The sequence below is a fragment of the Platichthys flesus genome, chromosome 15 (assembly GCF_949316205.1).
Source record: "Platichthys flesus chromosome 15, fPlaFle2.1, whole genome shotgun sequence".
Classification (NCBI taxonomy): Eukaryota; Metazoa; Chordata; class Actinopteri; order Pleuronectiformes; family Pleuronectidae; genus Platichthys; species Platichthys flesus.
Genome location: NC_084959.1, coordinates 21,238,133 through 21,255,743, shown reverse-complemented (window position 1 = coordinate 21,255,743; position 17,611 = coordinate 21,238,133). Strand labels below are relative to the sequence as shown.

General features: G+C 43.8%; 1 protein-coding gene across 2 annotated transcripts in view; it reads right to left on the bottom strand.

Moving 5' to 3' along the window:
• robo3 (roundabout, axon guidance receptor, homolog 3 (Drosophila)) overlaps positions 1 to 16,586 on the bottom strand; it is an 82,056-nt gene extending 65,470 nt beyond the window's left edge. For both annotated transcript variants that reach the window (XM_062406796.1, XM_062406797.1), the window contains exons 1-2: positions 16,045 to 16,586; positions 1,824 to 2,150 (exon numbers count right to left, since the gene is read on the bottom strand). In XM_062406796.1, coding sequence (XP_062262780.1) covers positions 1,824 to 2,150; positions 16,045 to 16,102 — 385 coding nt within the window. In that variant the 5' untranslated portion in view covers positions 16,103 to 16,586. The remainder of the gene's footprint in view (positions 1 to 1,823; positions 2,151 to 16,044) is intronic.
• Positions 16,587 to 17,611: the final 1,025 nt, after the last annotated feature.

The window sequence follows — 17,611 nt, the reverse complement described above, 5'->3', positions numbered from 1 at the left end:
ACAAACACAATGCAGCTTCTGATGCTCATAACTCAACAGAGCGAGAGCCAGGTGAAAGGCTATTCTTCATGCTGCAAGAAAAAAGCTTTTAGGGAAGGTGATGGGCACACGGCACACGCAGATCGCAGCTGTTAACAGAGGATGGCGAATGGTTCGTGGGCTGGGTTTTTTTCTCTGAGGAGACAGTCCAAGGAAATTCTGTCTGATAATTAAGTTAGAGGCTGGAGCCTTTCAGGAAAATATGATGCCTGGCCGTGAAGTGTTTGACAGGAGTCTAGAGTTTCACCGATTTCTACGGGGAGTGGAGTTGGTATTAGTGCATTCAGCTGGTTCGTGTTAATGCAATGAAAAAAGTGCTGGAACGGCTTTACCTTCAAAAGGTGGGCGATATTAGCAGAGTTCAGAGTGAAGGAATAGAACGAAAAGAAATGTATTTTTCACCGGTGTTTCTGTAAAAGCTTCTGGCAGCATTATGCCAAAACTCATTTATGTCTTCATTAGCATACAAACCTCATTATCTGTTTAGTATTTAAGTTTACTGACATGGCTGCCAATATCAATATAATACATCATCAATACATATACTTCCAGTGCTTTAGCCCATTATATAAATAACTCTTAAGTGAACTGGAGCACTGGGTCACATTATCCTCTCACAATGTGACATAACAAAAATTTCAAAAACTACATTTGTATTCAAGAGAAACGCTTCTATAAAAATCTGCTACTGCTGTCAAAACAAGCTTGCAATTTCTTGTGATCCTCTAACACTAAAGGTAATGGCTTTTAATTTAATTGACCATGTCCGCATTACATTAGTGCCACCAATCGCAAGCAGCTCGACTACAAAGAGAGAAAGAAACACTTAGGTGATGGCTGGAAACAGACGAGTTTGTTATATTTTAAGGAACTAGGTTCTAGCGAGAGGGTGCAAACCAACAGCAGCCGTTCCTCCCTTCCCTGCCTAAAAGTTTCGTAGCTGTCCTGTCCACTGGCGACGGTTGCTATCTCTCCTCCGCTGGCGCTAGCCGTCATCTATCTACATTAACAAGCATGGTCGCCGAGAACAGATCACAACCCGACAGAAGCCGGGCTCTCTAGAGCAGGAGAAGATAGGATGAGATGTTGGAGGCTGGGAAGCATGATGGGGGATGGGAGGGTTGGAGGGGGTGTGGGCCTCAGGGTGCAAGCTGCCAGGAGATCTGACACCAAGGTCAGGGGTGGTGTCTTATGTTAACTCAGCCGAGTGATGGGGATGATAAGAGACCAGAGAGTCCTTTGAAGCTGCCTCTGCACTCTGCTTTTATAGTGTGGCTAACATCATTACGTGGGAGCTCTATCTGAGATTTAATCCACTTCTTATTATTGGAACCACATAAAACATAACATGATGTTTGACACCTGATATACGGACAAGCACTGGCCTTTCCCCACTATCTTTTCTTAGCCAGACTTATTGTATAGCAGCACACACCATGTTGTTTTCACTGTGTGTGATATACATTATCTACAACTGGAATCAAGTGTGAAATCCACTCCAATGTTATATTCAATATATATGTTCATGTTATCATGAAAATAGTAATTATTGGAATGTTTTCTTCAGGATCATTGTACTGTCACATCATCTGTCCCTCACACTCAATCGTTTCCTATTTAGCTTCCCCATATTAGTACAGGAAACCACTCCATTTGGTTCATTAATATCGACACACACACACACACACACACACATACACATACACATACACACACACACACACACACACACACACACACACACACACACACACACACACACACTTAGACACTTAGACACTTACTTGCCACCTCCAGCGATGCATTGCGACTGACTGCCTCGCCCAGGTGGTTGCGCGCCACACACACATAGACCCCTTCGTCCGGCTTGCTTCGCCTCCCGTGCACAATTCGCAGGAAAAAGAGGGAACCACTGGGTAGGAGCATCCGGTGGGATCGAGGGTCCTCTCTGTCCGTTTCAACCCGTTCACCGTCTTTGTACCATTCCACCACAGGAGCTGGCCGACCTTCGGCCTTACAGTTGAGGGTGGCCGGCTCGCCCTTCGACACAATGAGATCAGACGGGTGTTCTACAATCCGAGGAGGAGCATCCTCCAACCGGGGTCTGGATCCTGAAGAAAAGACCACAGCATAGAAAGGTACAGGGTTAGGAATTTGTTAATCAAAGGGCAGGATGTCAGGATTTTTGTTTTAATATAATGGTAATGACTAAAGTTCTGAATGAGTGTTAACTGGCAACAAAAGGGATGGCATTAAGGTTATAATTACAGCAAACTACACCCTATGGTGTTTTAAAGTTTAGTCAATAGACTGCAAATAGAAGAGAAAAGCACATAATTAACGATCTTTGTATATCTGTGTAATTTTGGGCTTTTTTTATTAAAAACTGGATTTTCAACTGTGACGACAAGACAAATTTAGACTGCTCAAAGGCTCAGAATGTAAAGTGTGTGGTAGGGCTATTGCGGGAAAGACTATAATAAACACTGAACATTCAAATCTGGACTCCCTGGACTTCTGCCTCTGAACACAAGAGGCAAGTGGGCGGCACAACTTATAAAAACACCCCCAGTTGCCCTCTCTCCAAACCTCCTGAGCTGTGCTTATAAACGGCTGCAGAAAAACACACAGCTTTATCACTGACAACACGGCTGCGTGAAATGAGCATGTAATGTAATTGCTCAACAGTTACATCCAAAGTATAAATCAAGAGGACGTGTGAAATTACATGCTCTAAATTCTGCATTTATCAAACCAAAACCAAATTCTCCGGCATTGGATGTGAAGCATGAGAGAAGGAAATATGGTACGATGGTTAGAACTGTGCTAATCAGAATTCATGAGAAAGTAGGTTGACTGAACAACTGAAATATTCAGATATCAAACGTGTGCAAACAACTCAAATACATCCTGTTTCTATATGGGTGACACGATTGTAGATTGTAAAAACATAGGGAAATGTGCTCTCCCTATGGATGGCACAGTTTGCATAGCTCTGCAAGGTGCAAATGACTTGGTAAGTGTTTATGTCTTTTGCAGACTTTAGACCTCACAATTAAACGTAGAGAAAGAAGAAGAGAGAGATAGAGGGTTGGTAATTCACACATTTATTTTAATTTTTTTTTCCAAGCTTTGAAATTGCTTTCTTCCCCCTCTATCTTTACTCAATCCCCATCAATTTGAATGACAGCATGTTGGGAGCACAATTATGTATGAAAAGCAATAACACAAACTCAAGCACCACAAGGCGCAAGTGAAAATCCCCCCTGGTGAGCAAATGAAAGAATGACGACAGGAGGTGCGTTTCAACAGCAATTGTTAGTTCTGTTCTAGTAATGATTGTTGCAGCTTTAATGACTTGGCAGCAGTGTATTTCTGATTTGTCTTGCCTTCCCACTCAGCCAGTAAGCTTTGCTGTTTTTAAACTAAGAACACGTTTCACTGTCACAGTATACCCATCTCACACAGGGCTGTATTATGCAACTTTGTGTTTTCAGAACAGTCACAGCAGGAGCGTGGTTGGAGCGCTTGGCTCTACACAGGACAGAAACCATGAATTGTTTTGTTCAGCGTTAAGGAGTTTCTGTAGCTTCAGCTTTACATGGAAATCAGCATCACTTTTGTTTTATAACCCATAAGCTGCTGCTCTAGTAAAGTGACTCATTGTTTAGCTAAAGGCTAAAATGCTTTGTTTGTCTGCCGACAAAATATATATATCTATATATATATAGATATATATATGTATCTATATATTCTATTACCATACAGTGCCACATTGTCCATACATTGAGGAGAAAGGTTCGTAATGGTTCATGAAATAGAAGGAATTCAGAGTTTCTGACTTTCCTGATAATACCTGATAGAGAGCTGTCAAAATGTCCCCTCTTCAAAGTGACAAAGCTTGGAAGTTTTTGGAAGATTAAGAAGTGATTTATTTTCTAATGGGATTGTGGAGTAGTCTGATGGTCCTGCTCTCAATGCAATAACACAAAAATAGAGTAGGAGGAAATGGTATTGAGGCTTTGAAGTTACGTCTAGTTAGAGTCAAATCTAACTGCATGGGCTGCTGTCTGACATCTACCTTCAAACACTGATAGCACCTCCGAATGTAACCAGATCTACGCTGTAAGGTTATGTTTCACCTCCTTTAAAGCCAAAAACACATTACTGCAATTTCCTTTTTCTCTTTCTTCCTTAAACTTCACATGTGCACTATAGTGAGTTGGGTTTGTAGGTTGCAGTATCAAAAATTCAAACCTTCAAATATATTTTAAAAAGTATGAACTTCGGTGTGTGTTGTGATGTGCTTTTGACAAACAAATTTGCATTACATAAAACACAAGATGTAGATATGAAATAACTGTGTGCTACACTTATAATGTGTGATGCATTATCTTCATGTTGATCAAAAGGGGGAAAAGAACTGCAATATCAAGATTTTTGGCAAACTTTCAAGATGTGAAAACAAAGAGTTGTGCTGTGTTCCATAGTTGTGGTTAAAATGATGAATGAGGCATAAAGGACATACATTAACTGCTTGCCAGGAGACAGCTGGCACTCTCAAAGAGTGCCACCATTGGTCCTTGGACATCTAATCCTATCCATGCAAACTCTAATCTCTGTGGTTTGCCAATGAATTCTACAATGTGGTACTAAGCTTTTAAAAAACGTTAGACGCCTCAACATTAACTCATTAAAAACAGTATTTCCACATAATTGATCTCGTCTGGAACAAAACACAAAACTGTCTTGTAAAGTGCCTCTCCTCTCTCAAGGCCTCTGAGCTGCAGATAGAGACCATTCATCTATTAGCTTCAAGGCTGCACATGTATCATGGCTGTGCTGAGTGTGTCTGGCTTGAGGTTTTTGAGGGTGGGTGGGGGGTGTCTGTGGTGAGAGCTCAGCAGGACAGAGCCTTTAAGAGCTGACTCATACATTTTACAGTCGGAGCTGGTTGGGACAAGCCATGTGGAAATGTAAAGCGAAGGCTTTTAAGTGAGGAAAGAGGCCACTGTGTCAGACTGAGCTAAATATCATGAAGAGAACGCCAAAGTGAAAACCGCTGAACAACGGCTTATAAAGATGATACCCCCACCAACCAATTAAGACTTTGTGAAATAATCTTGAGGCAACTGTCTACAGGGGTGCTGTGTCACCTTGACCTGTGATGTCACACAAAGGTAAAGCTTTCACACATGCATAACACAGAGGGAGGTTTTCTGCACAGACGCATTCACAACAGCAATAATTCCTCCAGATTATTCAGGTGAGAGGTGGAGCAGCCGGGTGCAGCAGACAGAGGCAGGATATGACGTAGCAACTCCACTGGGGAGATCACATGATTTTCTTGACAAAACAAAGACGCTTGTGTCGGCTCTTATCACCACAAACTCTTGACATCTCTGCTGTGTCTGCGTCATCAATTTCCCCCCCCCCCCCCCGCGCTATCGGGGGTCCCCCACTGTGTTCACACACCAGATTCTCCTGGATGTGTACTGACTTTATACTAGGGGGTACAGGTGGAGATATTGAGCATAAACTGTGGAGTGTCTCACTCGGATATTTGCGTTCACACATGCACCCTCTCCGGAGAAAATATGGAGGAACTGCGGTGTTCAGTGCATGTCTAAAAGCAGCTTATGATTAGAAGACACTGCTCAAAGTAAGCCTAAAGGTTGGCGAAAGATAAGGGGCGAGGGTGGAAAAAGACATACTCAAATTGGGTTATCAGCTGGAGACAGGAGAGCACCACTGGTTGGCTTTAGAAAGGTGTCTAATAGGAAAGCCTGGTCCCTCTAAGGACCTATTAGCTCCTGCCCATGGTGAACTACAGCAGGATGGCAGGAACTCTAAAAGCTACATGTGAGCTAATGAAACCATTGGGAGGCTGTGGGAGTCCTGGTGTGAGAGCCGGAATCTGTTTGACAGGAATGTTGTGTGCAGAAGAGACAAATTAATATCTGAATTGGCATGCCACAAGAGAGCCCGGCACACTTGAGGGACTTTTGTCAGTGATTTACCTTGTAGATCTGACAGCTGTCAGAAATTTAAAGTAGTACAAAAATAATTTTAACTTTTGCCTTTAAGAACCCAGTTTTCAAATTTTTTCAATGGTAATTTACACAAGAGGTGAGGGATATATGAACAAATTTAATTAGAAAATTCTAGAGTAACATGCTTCAGCTTTTCCAGCTACTTTTCATTCCATATGGAGAAACTGTACAGACCGCTACTACGGCACACATAATTAACTACTTTATTACACTTACACTGGATGGTCACAATGGAATTACGTTCCAGGCACGAAATGAGTGTGGCCATCATCATTTACAAACGTCTCAGTTCCTGTCGCAGCTGAGCGGAAATGCCACAGATTTCCTGTCCTAGACCACCATATTTCAAGTTTAGCTCCTATTAGATCTGTACGCACTTACAGACACATAAAACAGGCCAGGAGAGCTATCTGGTCCTATCTGTCTGACCACATAGATCACATGTCACACCGAGGGGAGGAAAGGCTCGAGACAGGGACTTCCTGAGCTACTGAATACAACTGTCAAAATGTCAAACAGAAGTAGGGCCAGTAGAATTTTGGGGCGCAAAAACTCAACCCAGGTGTAAACATTAAGAAAGTGCCCTTGGCTATGCCAAACATATCAGTGTAGATGTCGCCTCCTTAACCCTGTGCTAATTACATTTTGCCAAACCAGCAAACAATTGGTCCTTGCTTTACATTGAAAGTTGTACAATACATCCCTTCATGGAAAATTGTAATGTAATTATAAGAGTGGTAATTCAAGCAGAGAAAACTGTTTATTTTAATCAATTCAACTCTGCATGAACTTCCCCAGCTTACCTGGTGAGTTCAAACCGACAAACTCAAAATCAAAGACTTGGATGGGATGCTCTCTATTTAGTTTATATTTAACACCAAGACATGCATATATACACCGTGAATTACTCAGAAAACTTCAAAGTGGTCTCAACCAGGAAAATGGGAGGAGAGAATAAAGCCCGAGAGTGTGACAGAGAAATAGTGCGTGAGGTAAAAGTGCACAAAGACGAATGTGAAAAATTGGAACAAATCCGCCACAGGGAGCGCAAACTCCTGCTGCAATGTCCTTTCTGTAATGGAGGGTGGCAAAGTGCTGAGGCAGAACTTTTTCACATCCACTACATGAACAAGTGGCACAGTGTGCCCTGCTAATATAAAACAAGTACAGAGGACCACTGCCAAAGATCTACAGTGGATTCCAAGCTGTCGCAGCCAACCCCCCAGCCTTACTTCAACACCGACACAAGTGGGCTTTCATCCCTAAGCAGATTTGCATCCTCTCTGAAAAGGCCAACCATCAGAACAACAGCCAGTAACTCACACACGGCACAACGCTCCAGCTCTCTTCACTTGCACTGAGATGCTACAACAATGGGGTCAATGATTTATGTGCTTGTGGGGGGCCGACTGTTGACAACAGTTGAGACACAAAGCAAAGTGACGTCTGTAGTTGTGGAAGACAACTTGCATTCAACATTCAAGTAACTGAAAGACATGAAATAGAGATTGATATTCTGAGCACACAAAAAGTTACTTTGACTGACAATGTGATGATTTTGCAAATCGTACTGACATGAAAATAGTAGGTCTTCAGTTTCCAGAAATAATCCCCAAGAAAAGTCAAATAAGTGACTGTCAATTGTTTTTTTGAGCGTGTGATTCGAGGTGTCCTTGTGATGCTGTTGCTGCAGACACACTTGACAGTTAATCATTAGAAAGAAACTGAACAACTGAAGAAAAAAGAAGCAATAAATGAAGGTTGGAAGGTGAGGAAAGAGAAGGATATACTGAGTGCATGTTTTGATCCTGATGATCTGATAGAGAGCAAGATCTTTTGCTTCATTTCAACAGAATTTTACTTGACAAGCTGTTTGCTTTGGATGATTAAACCCTTTTCTGCATCTCTACAGCTCTGGATGTGAATATGCACTTCAACCTTCCCCCTATCCAGAATCCATTTCACAGACACAGATGTCCACAATGCTCAGATTACTCCACTAAGAGTTTGAAAGCCATTTGTCTGATATTTATAATATGAGTCTCAGTCTCGACGTCAACACAAATCCTCACACCTTTGAACCTAAACTGCCATGCTGCTGAAGGTCCAGCCTGCTACCCATCCCTGTGCCAAAAGTACCAGGTCTCAGAGGGTTTATGTGTCATCACACATAGGATCAGAATATTCACTTCACTACAGCCCTGCAGGGAAAGGGACATAAAACACGGTTGGCACCTCAGCCCCATCAACTCTTCCACAAAGACAGAATGAGAAATGTCTTTCATTTCAGCATGGAGGACTTGAAAATAAATCAGAACGCTGTAATTTATCAAAAGCCTGTACTCCTTATCACTCTGTGGTGAGTTGTAGTGAAAAGATTAAACCATCCTCGGCTAAGCTGAGTTAACCCTCATACTGTGCCCAAGATAAACGCTCTCCCCGCCCAGCTCTACTTAAAAAGGCATAGCCGTTAATGGCTCAGAAAAACCTCTTTTAAGCCAAAGTTCCAGCGCAGACACAATAAAATCACCTGCCACTGTTGAACCAAGGGAGATTTATAATCTTTGAAGAAGAGACAGAGGAGCGAGAGAGGGGGAGGGGGAACAGAAGATGACGATCAAAGAAAATTCAACAACTTTCCTATTCCTATTCCTCCCTCATCTACAATTCCTTTTCGTGGGCTGGCTCCCCTCTTATAGAACTTGTTGTTTTACAGCTTGGCTGCCTTCTCCTCCTCCTCCCCCCTCTCTCGATTTTCACCAAAGCCACAGGAATTGATTTGCAAATGTGCATTCAAAGTTAAATTGGCAGCGGTGAGGGAGGCAGGCTCGAATGCTTTCCCTGGAGCCTCCTACTCTTTGACCCTGTGGGGACAACAACACGATGCACTTGCATGAGAATTCAAAGTGGCAGCCATAAAGGGACAACCTCCTTAATTGAGCTGATGCTGCTGCTAAGCATCTAAATGGGCAGGGTGAACTTTGAAAAAAGGAAATTGGGTGTTTTTATCATGTCTACTTCATGTCAGTGAGCAGCTTCATGAGCAGCGGCTGCAGCTGCGTCTTTCTGCTCTCTCCTTTGAGAAGTAGGGATCATGGAAATTGGGAGCAAAAAGATCCAAAGTCCCGAGGCAGCACCAAAAGAAAAATGCCCTTCCAACTAACAACTCTGTTTCACACTCCCTCTGCGCACGGCCTCTTGCACTGGCGAAACAGCCAAAATGAGTTTTGGCTGGATGTTTGGGCATGTTGACAATGCAGAAGCAGCTTACTGTAGATAGATAGCAAACAGTGCTGCCTTTTCTGGTCCAACAGGAGCAGACAGATGAGCCTTAAAGGCCAATTTTAAACAAAATGTTCCTCATGGTAAAACATGGCTGAGAGACATGAGAGTTGATGAGGCTTTGATTTAGTTCCAAGCAGAAAAACAACCCTTTACATGGAGATTTCTACTGTTTAACTTTGCCTTTGATATGTACTTTTCCTCAAGTTTCAATAATGTGGAGGATGGTTTGACTTAACTATTCTCATATTAAAAGATTCAGAGAACATTTTATGCAGCTTAGAGAGGACCAATATACAACTGACCGAACATTCTCAGAGTTGTCACATATCCTGCCAAGAGTTGTCTGTTTGAGTTCCAGTAACCCGCCAGTAACAATCATTGATTTTCTCCACCGACTCCACCAAGGGGGGGATTTGGATAGGCTTTGTAACAACAAGAGAGCAGCAACTGTGATATGTGGCGACTAGTCTCACTTTTCATTTGATTTGGCTGCAAGTGATGAGAGCAAGAGGAGACTAGAAGAAATAGAGGAGAAAATGCTGGAGGCAGTGACATAAGAGTAGATTTTTCCTCAAAAGAGCAAACACAAGAAAAACAAAAAGGTCTATTTTAATCACCATTAGTCACAAATGTTAATAGCTGCATCATTTCTTATCACTAATCATCAGTGCATGAGGGTTCACAGCTGAAGTCACAGCGGTCTACTGGCTCTCCCACTCATGTCAGGGAGGATACCCTCGAGGGGCTCCAGGACGGGCACGCCACCGGCTGTGGAACGCCTCCTATCGCAGCTGAGCGGAAATGCTACCGATTTCCTGTCCTAGACCACCATATTTCAAGATTAGCTCCTATTAGATCTGTACGCGCTTACAGACACATAAAACAGGCCAGGAGAGCTATCTGCTCCTATCTGTCTGACCACATAGATCACATGTCACACCGAGGGGAGGAAAGGCTCGAGACAGGGACTTCCTGAGCTACTGATTACATAACCTTGTGGGAAGAGGGGAAGAGGGGATATGGGTGAGTTACAAACAGAATAGTGGTATGATTAGAAGTTTAAGATAAATAATCAACGAGGCGACCCTATTTTCAGTGATGAACAGTGTGACGACAGCACAGGGAAAAGTAGATGAACATCAGATTAGAAGCAGCACTGGCGGACTGAATGCACTCTGATGTGAACAATAAAATAACACAGAACTGTATTTAATGTATCAAGCTTATGGTCATCCAGTCCAGCTGTGCCAGGTCGAATCAGATCAATATCTGGTATCAGTATTGTATCCAATCATCCAGCGTTTATCACTCCTCTATATGAAAGGAACACTTTAGATTTCTTCTTGCGAGCGGCACTCGTCAGTGTCGCTGTGGCGCCTTGTCACCCGGGTCACATTTGTTTAATAAGCATTTTTCCTTTAGGGCATTGTGCCGAGCTGTCAGTCATCAAACTGAGCCGCTACAGACAACTAATAGGCCGAAGAGACGCTCGAACCGCCGCCTATCCCCAAGTCACTTTTTGTGTATCAACACTCGCGTCACAAAATAACAGGTACCCAGCGACTGTCACTTTTCAAAAAGCCCCTGTCAGCTCTGATGCCAGCCATTAAATTGTCCACAGAGGCTGTCAGCACCATCCCCCAACCGCCCCCACCCCCACACTGCAGTCACCTTGATATGCCGGTGACGAAAATTATCCATTTTCAGTTGGCTCCTTCTCACACTGTGCTTTCAAGCCCAGGCTCTCACAAATAAATAAATACATATATATATATATATATATTCAACCCGCAGACAGGAAGGGAATGGTGACCATGGGACTGCGCAGCCGAGTATTTGTGTTGCCTCAAAGTGCACCCAGCAGGAAAAGTCTGTGGATCATAAAAACTGAGTAAACATGAAGATGCGAGCGACTGTCACCCCAGTGGAAGTTGATGAGAACCATATGCACTGAGGAGACGCTGCTGTGTGAAAACACCGCAGAAACCCTGCCACTAAATCATCAGGATGTTTGTGTACAGTCAGTTGCAGCTGTGCACTCTGCCTATGACTCTTATTAAAAGAGAAAAGTGCACGTTGATCCTACTGTACCTGAAGTAGCTGTGCAACCCAGTTCTAATGTTTTGCATGAGTACGAGGACTTATAGATTGTGTTTACCCTGTACAACACCTACGTAGAAAGCCATCTGGTTAAACATCTGGAGAGTTTTACTATTTAATGACTGCTATGAATCACTGACTCTGATGATGTATTTTAGTCCAGTAGAGCTGAAACATTTAGCCATTATGAATTATAAAGCTTAAATCATCTGCCTGAGATCACACATACATCAACATATACATTGAATATATAATGTTATACCATAATGGTGTGTTTGGGTTAGCTCTCTTCCTGGATATTATCTATGTCATCACACACACACACGCGCACACACACACGCACACGCACACACACAAACACAAACACAAACACACACGACACGACACATTTAAACCACATCACTCTCTTACCCACTCATACTGTGAATAGACAAAGTGCCCCTTTGAAGGATGTGTCCCATTTTTGTGGGCAGAGAGGATGCAGGGATGGAAAATGCCTCTCCGGCGATGAGGTTGGCAGATGATTGCAGACAGTGTTCTGATAGGTCATTGTGAATCAGAGTGTAAATTTAGGATTCACGATTCACTATTCACTAGTTCCTTGATTTGGAGAGGGAAGCAAAGCATCACCTTGACAACCCGCACTGTCCAGTCGTAAATTGTAGCATCACAAATTATCATGCAGTACAAATAATGTCTCCACAGGGCAACTGTGCTCGGACTGAGATGTCATTATAATCAGGTGGCAGCAGCCTGCGACTCACCTCATCCAACGCCTATTTCAATATTAAGACCAGCAGTGGAGAGGTCAGCCCTCCTAATACCCACTGGAACGAATGTTGGGGGCCATCCATCTGTCTGCAGCCGGAGGTGGGGAGCTCGGGCAGTATTGTGTCGGGCCCCTCAGGCGGTCGCACTTGAGACCTTTAAGGAGAGGGGATGGCTGACTCGTCCTGTCAGCGCTCGCTGCTAAGTAGAGATCCTGCTCAGTTCAGTCCGTCTGCTTTCATGCCCGCTAGAGGCCTCTGGTGCCCCAGCATGTGTTTATTTTGGCCCTCAGCGGTCGGAATGTCTAGGCATATTAAGTATTGCCATTAAGGGAGGAAGTGGTTTGCAGATGGACCTGTACGCTGGGAAAACACCCAGTGGTTACATTTGGAAAGGGCAAAATATGGGGCATGTTTTTGTTTGTTTGTTTTTCTTTCCTCCCTTACCACACTCACATGCTCATATAGACTGTTAATCATGAATATGCGGGGCTGTGAAATTCTGTTATCTTGGGTATTCATGAGTGGCAGTTCAGTGACAAGCATAAAGAATTTCAACTCAACTCCCACACTTTCTGATAACATATTTCTAAATTTAGTAGACCAGCAGCTGTGTGGAGGAGGGAAGAAAACCGACGGCAATTTGAGCTCATGATTAACACTGACGACTCCGTGATGACAGGAAGAGGATGTTTAGATGTTTGCCCCGCCCGCCACAGTGTTATTGTTCAATCTGCTTAATTTGGGGTATCAGAATGATTTTCAGGCGCTATAGCTCATTTCCATGTATCATACCGGAGCTTGCTGAGCTATTGACAGTCTAATTGATAAGTTAAGAACAGATGGGCAGGCAGGTGGGGGAGGAAGAGGGTGTGTGCGTGTGTCTGTTAAAAAAATGGCGACAAAGCTTTTTCTGTCTTCTGTTTCTCTCTTCAGGAAAAAGGAGGCATGTTGTCAATAAGCCAATAGCAAAACCCTACTCAGCTACTGTATGTTGCCTTGTTATGAGTCATCCACAGCTACACTGATACAAGCAGGTTACATCAACAATTCGGTCTTGACTAAGACTGAGATGAACAGCAAACTAGATTTGCATAACTAATTTTTCCAAAATGGAAGAACATAAAAAAAATAAAAAATCGAATGGCCAATCCTACCAAATTACAAACAATCAATTACTGGTTTCAAACATCTAATTTCGGACAAATGTGTATATTTTGACATGTGTCACCATGTAAATTAAAATCTGAAATCAATCGCAGATATTTAACTTCAGAGATATCTCAGTTTGGGCCAATACAACATGAGGGTTTATACACAGACACGCTGATTGTCTACAGATTATTGGACTGGATTAGTCTTATAAAACGAGACATCTGAAGACGTCTCAGCTCTGGGAAAAAATTGTAGTCAAGATTCTTTCACTTCGCTTTATAGAGAATATGAGGAGTCACTAAAATCATGGAAAATAAGACGGATGAATCTAAAGTGAAAATAAACATGAGTTGCAGCCCAATTTCACACAACTTCCTGTCGATGTTGTTACAGGACGTGCCTAAGACAGTCGCCATTAAAGCTGCTAAAGGGCCTGTTGACTATCCAGAGTAACAGGTATACTGTGTTCCTGGAAAGAATGGCTGCTCAATTGTTTTGGGTCACATTGATTTGGTTTGTTGTCTTTATTTTTGGTTTGGTTTTTGGAGGCGTGAGGGTGTGAACTGACCCTTCGCCTGGCTGATTCTTCGTTTTCTTGGATAAAAAGTACATTTTGTCGAGACTATGTATTTTACTGAAATGTCTGATTCAATCGAAGCAGCAGCTATAACTCCTGTCAAGCTGTCCTTGACCAATCCATTAAAAGCCTCCCAGCCTCCACTGCGGATTACAGCGCGTCTTAAACGCCTCATGTGAAAACTCACAACCACCAGTGACCAAAAGAAAGGGATTTGAACAATGACACGTCTGTGCCATTTCAGCCATGTCACCCCCCACCCCTGAAGGAAGTCGAGTTGTGTGCTCACAGTGATGACATGTGGGTATCATGGTGTGCTGCAGGCTATTTGATCTGGTAACTGGTCTGTCTTGGGACATTCATGACACACCAAGGTGGCTGCCTCCATAGCCCTGACTTCCAGTCAGTTTTAAAAAAAAGAGCATGGCGAACACATGGCCCCGTCTCTGCCACGGACCGCTGTGTTGACTGATGGTGACAGAGATGACTGACAAGAACACTGGAGCCAAACAGGACGATGGAAACACGAGCCTGTCTCCACACGAAGGGGCCCTCACATGTGAGAGAGAAGCGAGAGGTGTGCAGATCCTTCTACAGGTCATCTCACCGTACAAGGCTTATTTTACCATGTGTGTTCCAACTCTGGGTCTGTCAGAGGGAGACGCAAATACTCTCCACAAATGTAAATTCAAACTCATAAAAAGTCTGGTGTGTATAAAAGGTGTCGGCTTTTTTGTTCCACGTCATCCGTGTGTTTTGCTAAAGTGAAAAATAAGTAGCTTTAATCCAGCCTCTGTCGTCCCAGAGGAGCGTCTGGAGTCACTGAAGGAGCCCTCGCACAGATGCTGAGTTCATATGCTTCAGGTTCATAGCCAATGTTTACAGCCTTGTAAAAGAGAGCCTCGGGAGCAGGGCCGGGCCCAACGACACCAGGCTGTCACTCACTATAACATCCCACTTGCACAGGGTATAAAAAAGACTTCTGAACGTCATAGTCGGGCTGTTTGTGTGCAGTGAGCACAAGGACATTGGCATGCTGACACAGAGCCTGTGTCCAGCTGGCAGCAGTTTAGCAGTTGCACGTGTGTGATTGATGGAGGAATGCGAGGATGCAGCTTCCAGTCTCATTTAAACAGGTTTTCATCATCCCAGAGCTGACTCAGTCAACCAGTGAGACTCCTGCTCTACTCCGTGATGTGCCTCCCTGTAGTCCAGTGTAACTAGAATTAAAAGGCACTGTATGCAAATGATTGGAATACAGAGTCAATAAAACAGCAGCGGAACAACAAAGGCCAATTAGCAGCGTTGGACGATTGTCTGGGGATTTTTGGTGGAGGCTAAACCCAAGGTAACTGAGCTTTGTGCTGCAGAATCCATCTTTATCCAGCACCTCTGCAATCATTCTCTTTCTGCTCAGTGCAGCTATGGAGCCCCGGCTCTGCCCAATACAACGCAAGAGTGCAATCACATGGGGATAGAAGTTTAAAGTGCAGCATCTGGTCGAGGTTTTCCTCCAAAGAAAGAACAGTAAGAAGAAATCCTACATTGTTTAACATTGACGTATAACTCCCAGCTCACTTTGCTTTAGCACACTGCTTCAGTTGGTGAGGAAGTGAGTGGATCGTGCTGTTTCTGTCTCACATTTACATTGTGCAGACGATACATCTTCCTCTAATGGGCCCAGTAATAGAGATAAATGAGGAGGTAGAATTACCAGTTACATTTCTGTGGGGGGCAGATGCTGGTGTGAAACCTCAGTCCCTTGGGCAGGACCCAGAGTGACTGCTGCATATGGGCTTCTGGCTTAAGTGGCCATTTAAATTACATCATACAGGAGGATTACACTGCTCATAAATGCAACACTTCACACATGTTTCCTCCAAAACATCCATTAAAAATATATACATAGTATGGCATGGTATAAATCACGTTAACTGAGGAAAGCAGTGCGTGGAAACCAGTTTACAGCCTGTGGGACCTGGATCAGGAGCCACTTGGGTGAACCACGGAGGCTCCATCTGTGCAAACATAACCCACAACAACCAGGCGCGCGCCAGCTTCAACTTACCATGTGCCAAACTTGTGAGCGCAAATAAGAGCAGCAGCGCCGAGCGGTACTCCATCATACACTGAGGTGTCTCCTCCGACCCGAGGTCAGCGTTCACAACCTAAAGCTCAGTCAGTGAGACAGGCTGTCCAGCAGATACCCCTCCGCACAGATCCGCGGTCTATGGGATGGAAGCTCCACAAACAGCATCAAACTCCACACGCAGCATCTCAGCCGACCACCAGAAGTTCACACATCCCACTTCCCTCCTCGTTTCTCCCGCAGCGATACGTCCAGGTCCCGCGGCTGCTCCGTGAAGCGCGAGCCGTGGGTGATGAGGGGAGAAGCGGCCGTGAGTGGCAGGCGGTGGCCGGTCAGTGCGTCCCGGTCTCTCCCGCTCCCCGCATCAGTTTGACAGGAGGAGAGAAAGTGCTCTCAGCGGGTTCTCCTCCCGCGATGAGTTAATCCGGGAGCACAAGAAGTCATGTCAGGGAGGAGAAGTTCACTCAGGTCCACAACAGAGCGGCTCCAGGCTCCAGGCTGCGCTCCTCTGCTCCGCTGCTCCGCTGCTCCTCTGCCCACTTACACATTACCACAGCCCCAGCGCTAAACAACACGGTCCCGGAGCCTCCACACGCTGAGGTCAAGCCAACGCTGTAGCATGAGTATCATACGGGGACAATTTCAAAATAAAAGTGTATGGAACCAACGTGCTGCTGCGTTTTCCATTGATTTTGTGTCCACGCAAATTAATCAAGTGAACAACACAGACAAATGTGTCTTTTCGGAGTCACTCTCACAGAACATTGACTTTTTTTAGCAGAAGTAATTAACCAGCACAATGGACAAAAAATGTTTTTTTTACTTTTAAATCCTTATGGGTCTCTTCCCTTCATTCAATTATTTAAAGTCCCCTGATGCCAGAGGATATTCTGCAAATAATGGTTATTTATTTAAAAAATTGAAACCAATAACAGTGTTGATTGTTTGTTGTACTAAATCGACTTTTTGTCATTTTCTATTACTGCATAAAGGGTCTATTTATTGTTATTTCAGCTGTAATTTAAAGTCTGCCTCGCTTAAACATTTGTATAGATGTTATCATTGAAGTGACTGTGAAGCGGTTCTGGTTTAACTGTTGATGCTTTTTTTTTTGGTAGGTGTAGCCGACGGTATAATGAATGGCTTGGCTACTGTAGTCGTAATGTGAAGATGCTCTCATCAGACTTCCGGTTTGTGCAGTGTTAAAACCGTCTGCCTTCACCATCCCAGCAGCGCAGTCTTAAAGGGCCAGTACAGCCAGTGTTGCATTAAACATGATGCTGTACTTCACAGGAGCGTAAAAATGTTTCAACAGCACTGTGGTTATTTAATCGTCCACTTACTTTAAAGTCAGATTTAAGATACTGAAACCATACTGAGTCTGCGTATTTTGAAATCAATATGGCTCGGATGGAGTAGACAGGCAGAGAGTTATACACACAAAAAATGTCCAACACTTCTTTATGCTTTTCAACACTAATTGTTTATCCGCATCACTGTATTAACAATGTACAGGCTGTAGCTTCTAACAGGATAAATAATCAAA